We start from the raw sequence: 12,904 nt of genomic DNA, 5'->3' as shown, positions 1-12,904 counted from the left end.
ATAAATACAATTATATTTGTATGTTACTTGTATGTATGTATTGTATTGCATGTATATTTTCAGGGCTGACCATTTGTTACTGGTGTACTCTTCCCTAGGTAAGAAGGAAATACTGTATTTATATTTTAATTTCAAAAAAAAATTAAAAATGAAAGTAATTGATAACCTAGAATTTTAATCTCCACTAAAAAACTTGAAATTGTAAACAAAATGTTTTCAAAAAAGACTCTGCTTACAGATTGTGGTGTTTGAAAGAAAATGGCCCCCAAAGGGAGTGACACTATTAGGAGGTGTGGCCTTGTTGGAGTAGGTGTGGCCTTGTTGGAGGAAGTGTGTCACTGTGGAGGTGGGCTTTGTGGTCTAATATATGCTCAAGCTACACCTAGTGTCTCAGTTTACTTCCTGTTGCCTGTGGGATCAAGATGTAGCTCCTTCTCCACTCTCAGTTCCTTTTCTAGCACCATGTCTGTCTGCATGCTATCATGTCCCACCATGATGATAATGGAATACACTTTGGAAACTGTAAGTCACCCAATTAAATGTTTTCTTTTGTAAGAGTTGCTGTGGTCATGGTGTCTCTTCACAGCAATAAAACCTTAACTAATACACAGATGTACTAAGGAAAGGTTTTAGATGGAAAATGATTCTTGATTGAAACAAAATACAGGACAGAGTGAAGAACACCAGAGAAGATGATTACATGGGTAAAATTAAAAGTTAACATCAAAGTTGCCACTAATACTAAAATAGTAATAATGAATTATGGGCATCATGTAAATATAAATTTAAATACATGATAATACACTCAAAAGACAAGTGGAATCTAAACATTCTAAGTATCTAACAGTATCCATAGATAGATAAAAGCACTAATTTTTAGTAGATATTAATAAATAAAGAATAGGTGTGGTAATTTTTAGGGTAGTCACTCAAAGAACACTGAAAGAACAAATAACTGACAAGATAAGGAGTAAAATAATAAAACTGGATTTTCAATCAAAATTAGAACAAAAAGTTCATATATATGTAGCACATATATTAATTGATAATGGACTAAGTAGGCCAACGAAAAGAAATATCATCAATTAATCTACTTAAAAGGGAAGCTATAATTCTTATTTTAAATATAAGCAAATAAAAGTTAATCCCTAGTAGCAACAGCAGCAGCAGCAGCAGCGGACGCACACAGGCACACATGCACGCACACACACACACATACACACACAAACTTATTTATACATTGGCAAGGATATAAAGTAGATATTCTTTCAGAGAGCTTACAATATGAATTGCCAAACAGGTTTTGAGGATTCTTCATGCATTTTAAATGTATGAACTTTTAAAGTAATCTACTTCTGGAAGTCTTTTATATAATTCATGTGTACATCTTGTTAGGAGTATTACATCCTTATTCCCTATCTAGGAACAGTTCAAAACAGAAAAACATCTTTATGATGCGATGCTTTTATTATAAAAACAAAGCTGAAAAGATAAATAACAAAATTACAGAGTTAGAAAAAAATAAAGAGGAAGCTCAAGTCTTAGAAATCTAGTTCATGAAACATTACTCCTAACCATATACGAATGTCAAATTGTATACAGCTTAATGCTGTCAACATGATAATGTGTAATAAGGACAGTGTACAAGCAATATGAACACAGTAAAGGTCTCAAACAACATAAAGTTATTAAGTATGACAGAAAAATCCCACACTCATTTTTGAGTGAGAAAAAATTATATGCACATATATAGTTGTATGTAAATATGGTTTGGTTTTTAAAAGGATTGGGATCTTCATTAAACCATTTAGTTACTATCTGAGAGAACATAACAAATTTCTTCAGTTATAGAACACTTGTGTTTACTCCATGAACTTATTTGTTATTTGAATATTCACAACAAAAATGTGGGAATTATTTATATGCAGATTTAAAAAGGAGGAAAAATATCAGGAAGTTAATGGTCATTTCTAGTAATGTTTTCTAAGTTAGCAATTTAAGAACTGCGTTTGGAAGAATACTGTCATGCTGTCTGCTTGTGCTGTCAGAAGCAGCTGTGCCACATATTTATTTAAACTAGAAGCATGCTCTCATTACAAGACTAGTATTATACTCACTCTACCAAGCTGCTCCAGTGAAATTTGTAACTAAATTTATACCCTGAGAAAGGTGAAGTTTTTCCCAAGGTTTCTTCTTCTTTTTCAGAATAGGCAATACTATTCAACAAGTTAACAATTATTCAATGATTACATCAAAACCTTGAGCATTGGTTAATGTGTCCTTATTTATCAATGGTAATAAAACATTTACTGAAGTTAAAATGCCACACAAGTTTATAAAACTTTTATCTCATGGCTGAGAAATCTGAATTTAACATAATTCTTTGCCAGATAAAGTACCTTCTACATATAAGTATACCTTTTAAAAAAAAGAAATCATTTCAGCAAATTAGGGGGAAATCTCACAAATTCTAAAAACAAACAAAAAAATTAAGTTACATATGATTTTACAAAGCTTATTACTACTTTAACAATAAAAGTGTCAGCTCCATTTACCACTGATTTATAACCATTATTTAGACCACGTATTTAAAAGCAATTAACACAGTACTTGGGAGGCAGCAAATGTTGAGACAAATGTTTCCTTTAAAGACAGCATGTCTGATAAGATGCTCAGTGGGTAACAGCCCTGGCTGTAGAGGCCTGCTACAGAAGACATATCCACAGAACCCATATAAAGGTGAAAGAAGGTAACACACTCCACAAAGCTGAAACACTGAAACTTTTAGGGGAAAGCATAGGAAATATATTTAAAGACTTAGGAATAGGCGAGAAATTTCTGCACAAAACTCCTACAGCACAAGAAATTACCCGGAGAATTAACTAAGGGGACACAGGAAAGGAAAGAGTGTCTGCAGAGCAAAGGGAACATCAGCAGAGTGAAAGGAATCTGCGGAGTGGGAGAAAAACTTCGCCTGCTACGCACTGAAATCAGCAATGTTGAAGAAAAACACAATTGTGATTTCTGTCTTAGAGTTTTAACTTCGAAAATTACTTTCAAGTTGTTAGTTCTTTGCAATTAATCCCAAAGAAAGGAGAGGAAAAAAATAGAGAAAATGATAAAAGAATGATGTAGGTTTCTTTGTACCAATATGGAGAACTTATGAAATGTTAATGTTAATTTTTGAAAAAAAAAAACTACAAAAGAAATCCACGCCGGGCGGTGGTGGCGCACGCCTTTAATCCCAGCACTTGGGAGGCAGAGCCAGGCGGATCTCTGTGAGTTCGAGGCCAGCCTGGTCTCCAAAGCGAGTTCCAGGAAAGGCGCAAAGCTACACAGAGAAACCCTGTCTCGAAAAACAAAAACAAAACAACAACAACAACAACAACAAAAAAAGAAATCCACACAGAAAATAAAAGCAAGAGTAGACACTAAAACAGTCATAAATATAAAAACAAATTATAATTAGAAAATGTTAATTTCTCCCTGTAGACACGGTGAGTTAGATAATTTGGACCAAAGCTGCAAAGGCACCTAAAACAGCTGTATTTAAAATTTTTTTAATTTTCTTAAAAACAAAGACACCAAGGAGTCACTGAGCTGAAATCCAGAGAGCAAATCCTGAGAGTGAAAGCTAACATTTATAATTGCTTTTGCCTCTGGACCCTTGCTACTTCACAGATCAACAGGAATATGGCTCTGAAAATCAGAAAGCTTTTTCTGCTGTCACCTGACCAGTTCGGTAAAGAACATCATCAGAACTCAGACCAACAGGCATGCTAGTGTAAGGGCTGTTGGCTCTGGAAACAAGTTAGAATTCATAGATCTGTGAGACAACAGAAACTCTGTATTCTATGCTCTGGGAGCTAACATTTACAGTGTGTGATCTTTTTTTTTTTTTTTTTTTTTTTTTTTTTTTTTGCCCTCTCTTGATGGCTACAATACACCCGAAAGTAGAGACTTCCCGCAAACAATGAAGGTAGAACATCACCTACAAGAGTTCCCTTTACTACACACCAACAATTTGATTTGAATTTTATCAAACAATAAAATGCTAATTTCTCTAGACAGTCTAAAAAATTAATCCAGACAGAAAGGAGGGAGGGAGAGAGGAAGAGAAGGGAGAAGAAAAGGAAGGAGGGAGGAAAATACACCAATGAACTATAATGGTTAACGAAGAGAGAATCTGAAAACATATGCAAACACTTGGTGGTAATAAGCAGCACCCATACAAAGTGGTTTGCTGAAGTAGTACACACAACAGTCACAACAAGTACGAATGGAATCTCCCAATAAGCAATTAAGGCAGTTAACTAGAGGTGTGGGGAAGTCAGTGGTGCCCCCGGAACCATGCCAGGGGCTGTGTCCACTTAGGCAGGTGGGGTAAGGAATGGTGCAATGCTGGCTGCGATGCCCTTCCCACGCTTGCTCCCTGAGCTTAGTCCTAAAATGCTTTAAGTTCTGCCTTTTAAAGTCAGCAAGTAACTTCATAGAAATTTACTATATATTTGCCCTTTCTTTCAATATCTAAGCCAATAAATTTTGTTTGATTTTATCAGCTATTTTTGCCAGTGTATTAGTTTCTTTTCTATTGCTGTGATAAAACACATGACTTCTAGAAAATAAAGTAATAGAAAATTCAACATTTACTCTTAACTTTTATTCTTTCTATTCATTTTTAGAAAAACTGACAAAGCAATTTGATTCAAACAACTCATTTCCATTGTAAAAGTCTACAAACTCCTAAAGAATCTTCTTTCTAACATACAAGTGAATTCCTCATTTTCTTCACCCTGCTAGTTTATCTACAAAGACTGTTACAACAAGGTGTACATGTGCTCTAGCCACACCAGACATCAGAACTAAAAGTTCAGTTTTTAGCTTACAGCTTGACCTTTGCTATAGGGTTTTTATTCATGAAAGAAGTCTACAGATCTCATTTTAGTTAAAAGAAAATCTTCCTAGAAGAGTAGTAATTAGGCGATCATCTAGCTTTTACAAAAATAGTCATTTATAAGCTTTATGTATCTCTTCTATCACTCTAAGAGGTAATTTTTATGAGCAAAACCATTTCTTAAGTCAACAGACTGAAAATAAACTCATCTAAAAGTCTGTTTTTCCTCTGACAGCTGGATAATAATTTCTGTTACATTTATTTTTGGTATATTTTGTACATATTACATCAAACTAAAACTCCCAATATTCAAATAGGTTTCAGGTTTTTTCCTATTGTTAATGATTTACTTATCCAGTTCCCTTCAAACCTCACTGTATTCTCATGTGTCTTGGGTTTGTTTTCCTTTTACATGACACATCACTTAAGGTCTATCCTATGTATCTGGAAGATGATATCTAGTTCTTAAGGAGGCAGAATAAACCCATGACACCATTTGCCTTGATGTCTCCTTTAGTATGCTTATAAGTCAGTCAGTAAGAAGGCAAAGCTTTCACCACTTGCTATTGGTACACAGTCTTCCTGCAAGTGGTACAGGCTTGACCTTGAACTCATAAGCCCCTTGCTTCAGACTCCTGCATGCTAAGACTAACAGGCATGGACTGCCATGCCTGGCTACCTATAACATCTTGTGAAAGTAATGAAAGAAATAAAAAACAGCAAAAGCAAAAGCTGAAGAACACACCACAAAATCAAATATTTTACTGTGAATCCAGAGAGGCAAGTCTTATTTCAGGCCATTTCCAAAGGTACAAATTAAATGACAGCACACTTGGATTCAATTCAACTGTGTATGCGTGTCTCAATCTCAAGGTACAACCAGATTTAAAATTTACACTTAAGAGTTATTCTCTAAACAGAATAAAAGTACTCCCATGAAGTGTTGCATTAAACGTTTGTAGATAGTTTTAATATCTACTCTTTTTAATCTTTAATTTTTAGGTGATGATTATCTGTATAGCTTGGCCTTTTTAATACTGTATCAGAGTTTCTTAACTTCAACACTATCGACATTTTGGGGTTAGTAATTCTTTGCTTGGAGGGGCTATCCTATGAATAACAGGATATTTTACTGGGCCATCCCTGACCTCTAAATACTAAATGCTAGTGATATTTTTGAGGTGTGACAATCAAAAGTATCTTTAAAAATTGCCAATATGGTATGGAAGCTAACACACATATAGCTTTAGAAGTACTCCAATGAGATAAAAATCTTTTTTATTTTAGAGGAGATCTAAATATGCTATCTAAGTACTTTCTAATGCTTCTATATTAGTCTCATAGGTAGCAAACTAAATTAGGAAGAAAACTTTGAGTTAAGCATAATTGTTACTACATTTGAGGCCATGGATAGTAACTACTAGGAATAATAAATTATGAATGATTCTATCCACACTAGACATTTATTTTATGTGTACTAATTCCTATTTTCTTCACTTTGAAGATTAGCTAAAACAAAAAGAGGGATTTAATAGGAAGGCTGAGTAGAAAAATGAAGCCAGGCAAGAAGTCAATTGAAAATTTTAAGCAATTTATTTTTATTAGTAGTAACTTTTCAACATATATGTGGTATATTTACTGTTTGTATCTAGTACCATTTCCTATACACAATTATCTAACTGATGTAGTCTTAGGGAAGGGAAACACTTCTATGTATTGTTGTGGAATAATCTTTTTGTACACTGTGAAGATTTGTCACTTAGGTTGGTTTAATAAAAAGCTGAATGGTCAATAGCAAGGCAGGATTTTGGGGGCACAGAAGACATTGGGAAAGATGGGGTTGCTAGGAGACACAGAAGGAGCAAGATATGCTGGAGGACAGGAGTAACACGAATCTTAAATGGTCTTATTAATAAAAAACCTAGAGCCAGATATTGGGGTAAATTCTGAAAGATCAGAGGGACAGAAAAAGCCATGGTCAACCTCACCTCGCCAACTCAGCCTTTCCTGTTTCCACAAATCTTCAGACTTAAAGCCTCCGAATCCTCACCTGAAAGGGATCTCAGCTGAATTGCTTAAAAGTCTCTAGTTCCTAGTCCTCCTGCCTTATATATCTTTCTGCTTCCTGCCAATCACTTCCTGGGATTAAAGGTGTGTGTCCTTCCCAAGCAAAGACATGAGATCTCAAGTGCTGGGATTAAAGGTGTGTACCACCATGCCTGGTTCTGTTTCCAGTGTGACCTTGAACTCAGAGCTCCAAATGAATCTCTGCCTCCTGAGTGACAGGATTAAAGGAGTGTGTGCCACCACTGTTTGACCTCTATGTCTAATCTAGTGGCTGTTCTGTTCTCTGATCCCTAGGAAAGCTTTATTAGAGTGCATAATATATCAACCACAGATAGGTAAAGCCATGAGCCATGTGGCAATACATAGATTAAAAGAAATGGGTTAACTTAAGTTTTAAGAGCTAGTTAGTAACAAGCCTAAGCTATTGGCTGAGCTTTTAAAATTAATAAGAAGTCTCAGTGTGGCTATTTGGGAGCTGACAGGTGGGCCAGAGAAAAACTGCTTACAATGTGTTTTCTTAGTATTTGTATAAATAAAACTATTAATTCTTTTAAAAATACTTGTTATTCTTTTTAATTATGTGCATAAATGTTTTGTGTGGATATGTACATGTGAGTATACGTGCCTGAAGAGTTCAGAAGAAGGTGTTGGATTCCCTGTAGCTAGAGATTCAGGTTGTTGTGAGCCAATCAATGTGGGTTCTGGGAACTGCAAGAGCAGTACATACATCTCTTAAATGCTGAGCCATCTTGTCAGACCTAAATTCTTTTTTTTTTCAGACCCAAATTCTTAATTCTTAGATGGAAAAAACTTAAGAAACTTTATTTATTTATTTGATTTATTTTATTACTGTACCATAGTTGAAACACCATGTTCTTCTGAGGCTATGATTCACAGGAAATAGGCTTACAGTTCTTTCCTTGTAATTACAAATTCTTAGTCCTCTAAAATTTAAAAGTCAAAAGTTTACCTTTATGTTATCTCCTTTTGATATTCTTATACAATGAAACTATGACTTTATGATGCATTTTTATTCACTACTTGGCCAAGTAAACAATGTTATTGACTTTTAAAAATTCATTTTATCAAATATAACAGGTTGATAAAGTATAATACTTTCATCAGAGAATTAGGCTCTTACCTACAAGCAACATTTGGATCTGCGTTTCGTGAAAGTAGTAACTCTACGCACTTCAAGACATGCTCCTCTGAGCCACGAGCAGAGCATGCAGTTATCAAGATGGTTAACTTGTCTATATGAGTAGAAAAGCAAAGAAATCCCCACACATTAGGAAGCATCTCTAAATGCCTTCTTTACCATGCTAAGCATTTATTGTACTCTAAAATTCCCAACCTCTTCCCATTTCACCATCTCAGCAATGGGCCTTTTGCATCTCTAAAGTGTATGTTCAACTCATATCTTAACTTTCTTCTCCTACTGCCATTTCTTCAAGAAAATATAAAGTGGTTAAGCACAATGAATTCGTACATCCACATAGCCTGCATGTGAAGTTTTAATTTAAAAAATTTTAAAAAATGCCTTGCTCAATTTGTGATTGGAAAATAAAGATAAGTGTTTGGCTTTACTTCACTTCTGACAATCCTTGAAATTTGTTTGTAAACTGTACCAATGAGGAGGTCAGAAGACAAACCCTGGAAATTGGTTTTCTCCTTCCATTGTGGGGGTTCCACAGATTTAACTCACATGATCAGGCATGGCTTGGCAGCAAGTGCCTTTACCTGCTGAGTCATTTTGCTGGTGCCTCCATCCATTGGTACTTTTTTTTTTTTTTAACAGTCATTTCTACCCTGTGAACTCACCCTGTTTTCTAAAAGTGGTGGAAATGGGGGATGATTAAAGACATACAACACTACCACACCAAAAACCCTTCTCTAGTATTAGAAATATAAAACAGGACATCATAACCATGCTTTACACTAATGACTCAATACAGATAAGCCATAATTATACTAGACCCAGTTTTTTCATTACAGTGTTACTACCAGGATGCCCAATATTTTGTTAGAACCAATTGATGGACATTAAATTAATAACTGGCCTCACTACCGAATGAGGCTATATAGACACAGAGGAATTTATGTGCACATACTGTCAAAATAGAATACCTTTAAACCACAGTACTTCTCTGATTTTAAACAAAAAAAAGAAAACCATGGTTTTTGAACAGAGTAGTCTATATGTTTTAAAACTCTCCTTCTTAAATATGACTTTCATTGAGTGATATTTTCAAATGACATAATGAAAAGCAAAACCTAAGAATGCAACAAAGAGAGGAATTTCTGTAAACTATATAGAACATTATAGTAATAGTTTTGTGAGTGTCTCACATAGATAAAAATGTAAAAATTAATTCTGAAACATAATATATCTGAAATATGAAATGAATTCAAATGCCTGTTAGAAACATCTTAATAAAATATAATTACTGCTTCAATGTAGCAAACTGGATATACATATATACTCTTGCTCTTAAGAATGGACTCATAGCACTAAATGGAAGTTGTTGAATAACAGGGAAACTATGAAACAATTTTAATATAATTCAGTTTTCAAGCATACAAAGTGATTTTCAAGTAATTTTTCACAAAATTACTGCTTTTTGATATTCCTTTCAGTGCACTTTTCCTTTAAAAACAACCAAAATCATCTAGCATATTATTTAAAAGTACATAATAATATAACCTGTTATTAAGATAACAAAAATAACAGATTGTAAAGCTATCTTCTTGGAGAGATAGTTTTACAAAATATGTATGTTTTACATTTGAATTTTCATTTTTATATAATATAACTGGTAGATGTTTGTTTAAAAAACTTTAATTTCTCATTTAGTATAACCATTGCTTGGAAATCAAAGAATCACAGTACAGACAATCAAATTTTCTTAAGCATCTTACCCTTATCAAAGCTTGCATTAGCACCTCTGTCCAAAAGGAAGCGAACCATCTCTACATTGGCCACACTAGCCGCATACATAAGAGGGGTCCATCCATACCGGAAGCTGGAATCTACATTAATGCCTGTTGATGTAGAGACACCTTGTTTAAATGATCTATTGATCTATCCATCCATCTATGTATCCATCTATGTATCTATGTATGTATGTATCTATCTTATGTGAAATGGTGTTTTGTTTGCATTCATGTCTATATGAGGGTGTCAAATCATTTTGAGCTGGAGATAGTTATGAGCTGGCAAGTGGGTGCTGAGAATTGAACCTGGGTCCTCTGGAAGAGCTCTTAACTACTGAGCCATCTCTCCAGCCTAACATTGTTTTGAAGACTTATTTTGTATATGCACCACTGGTGTGCAGTGTCCACAGAGGCCAGAAGAGGGCATCAGAACTCCAGAAACTGGAATGGAGTTACAGATGGTTGTCAGCCACCTTAAGTGTGTACAGAACTAAATCTGGGTCCTCTGTAAGAGCAGCAAGTGCTCTTAATCACTGGGCTATCTTTCATTCATCCCCATAAAAATTTTTTTTGAAAGCCCTACAACCAAAACAAGGACAAATAAAAAGCCTATTACCTCAGTAAGTGTAAAATTATATGGATATATGTAGGTATTATGGAAGGACATTTCTTCATAAGAAAGGCTTCAAAAATTCTTGTATTGGTATTGCTAAAACTTTCTACCTTCAGTTTTATGGTGGCACTATGTTCCATGAGACCCAATATGAACAATGTTTACCACATAATATAATAAATATAGTATCTATAATATGATAGGGACTTCCATGCTACTTTTTTTGTGGTGACATTGGGGAAGATTTGAGCAGTATTATACATCCATATGGTTGCAAATACCACATATGCCTTCAAGACATCCTTAACTTCTTACCAACACAAAACTTTTTTTTTTTTTTTTCCAAGACAGGGTTTCTCTGTGTAGCTTTGTACCTTTCCTGGAACTCACTCTGTAGCCCAGGCTGGCCCTGAACTCACAGAGATCCACCTGCCTCTGCCTCCCAAGTGCTGGGATTAAAGGCATGCACCACCACCACCGCCCGGCACCAACACAAAACTTAACCCATGGATAAATTGATAAAGCATGAAACTGAAAGTTAGTGTTGGACCATTAGAGCTCAATTTGTAATCCAAGGATCAATATTATCATTTAATTATCTTATAAACACAACACACTACTGTTGAGAATGGGACAGGAGGCAAGGAAACCAATAGGAAGACAGAAATATATAATACAAAAATGAAACCAAGAACATGGAAGAGAGAGGAACAGGGTGGAAAATAAAAGGAAATTCAAAGATAGCAACATTATAATTTAAAATTACTCTGAGGAGGTGTGATTAAAAGAACAAGCAGAAAATCAATATCAAGTTTACTTTAGAAAAACGAAGAACAAGCAGTGAACTCTATAAGGAGAGGCGTGAAATGGCAGGCCTTGAATGTAAGATAGAGTTTAAATTAGTCACTATTTAAACGAGGAGGGCTGGAGGGAGGGATACAGAGGACCTTGTTCGATCCCCAGCACCCACCTGGCAGACAGCTCATAACCGTCTTTAACTCCAGTCCCATGCTACCTGATGCCCTTCACTGACCTCTGGGGCACTGCTGGCATGTGTTACACAGACATGCAGACGAACCATCCACACACACTATATATTAAATCACATTTAGAATGTGACAGAGACAGGAAGTAACTGCCAAGAAAGGACGATGGTTAAACCTTCAAACCATGAAGGCAGCAAATCCCTTGAATTATTAGGAATTTCCTTAGTAATACTGGCTTGGTAATATAAAGCAAACAAATAAAAAGAGGTTGGCCTAATCCAGGATTGAAGAGTATAGAAGCTGCATAACAAGGACAAACATACAATAAGGCCATGAACCCAACCCATTAAATTAATAGAAACCTTTTCCTCTAGAGAGATTGAGTAAAGTGGTCATTTCTCATTGACACTTGCAGGGTGGGGAGGGTGGAGGAGTGACGCAGTGGTTAAGAGCACTGACTGCTTTTCCAGAAGAATCGGGTTTGACTCTCAGCACCTACATGGTGACTCATAACTGTCTATAACTGCAGTTCCAAAGGATCCAATGCCCTTTCCCAGCACCAGGCACACACATGGTACACAGACCTACATGCAGGCAAAACATCCATACACATAAAATTAATAATAATAATAATAATAATAATAATAATAAATACTTGCCAATTTCAGCAAAGAGAATGCTTTTCTGTTTTCAAAGAAAATTGTATGGGTAACAGCATTGGCATTAATGTTTTATAATTTACAGATTTTTATGGTTTTTAGCTACAGTATTCTGTTTAGAAAGATAGAAGTCCTATTACTGAGGAAATGCTCTGAGGCTCAAATTTTTTATGTTGAAGCAGTAAGCCACTGAAGACTATAAAAGTAAAATCTCCAACTGTCTTAGTTAAATTGTCATAATGTATATGGGAATTACTGGGGAAATGCAGTACTACATTATATATATTTAGAGCGTGTGTGTGTGCGTGGGGGGGGGCTTGAGTTTGTTCTTGCTAACAATTTTTCCTTTCTAAACCGCTGCAATATTCAGAAAATGAGTTCAGAGTAACAATCATTTTTCAATCATTTTTTTTTCAATTTTAACAATAATTATTTTCTTATTATTTGTTCTTATTATTTATTATTATTTTCTTATTATTTGCTTATTCTTTGCTGTGGTAGTTGTTACCAAAACTGTGGCATCAAAGATAGACAAAGTATGACAAAAGAGAAGTAAATGTTGACTTTTGGTACAAAAGTTCTTACTGATTATCAATTCTAGTACTTGTTTTGTGGAAACAAAGGTAAAATATCAGCCAGGTGGTGGTAGCAGCAGCGGTGATGGCACACGCCTTTAATCCCAGCACTTGGGAGAAAGAGGCAGGCAGATCTCTGTAAGTTTGAGGCCAGCCTGGTCTACAGAGCAAGATCT

At 35.1% G+C, this 12,904-nt stretch overlaps 1 protein-coding gene across 1 annotated transcript in view; it reads right to left on the bottom strand.

Moving 5' to 3' along the window:
* The window catches only part of Asz1 (ankyrin repeat, SAM and basic leucine zipper domain containing 1), a 40,701-nt gene that overhangs the window by 25,580 nt on the left and 2,217 nt on the right, over nucleotides 1-12,904 (bottom strand). Inside the window, exons 3-4 of the mRNA XM_028871794.2 lie at nucleotides 9,881-10,003; nucleotides 8,103-8,214 (exon numbers count right to left, since the gene is read on the bottom strand). Coding sequence (XP_028727627.1) covers nucleotides 8,103-8,214; nucleotides 9,881-10,003 — 235 coding nt within the window. The remainder of the gene's footprint in view (nucleotides 1-8,102; nucleotides 8,215-9,880; nucleotides 10,004-12,904) is intronic.

Source organism: Peromyscus leucopus, chromosome 3 (assembly GCF_004664715.2).
Source record: "Peromyscus leucopus breed LL Stock chromosome 3, UCI_PerLeu_2.1, whole genome shotgun sequence".
NCBI lineage: Eukaryota > Metazoa > Chordata > Mammalia > Rodentia > Cricetidae > Peromyscus > Peromyscus leucopus.
This window is presented reverse-complemented; position numbering and strand designations above follow the sequence as displayed.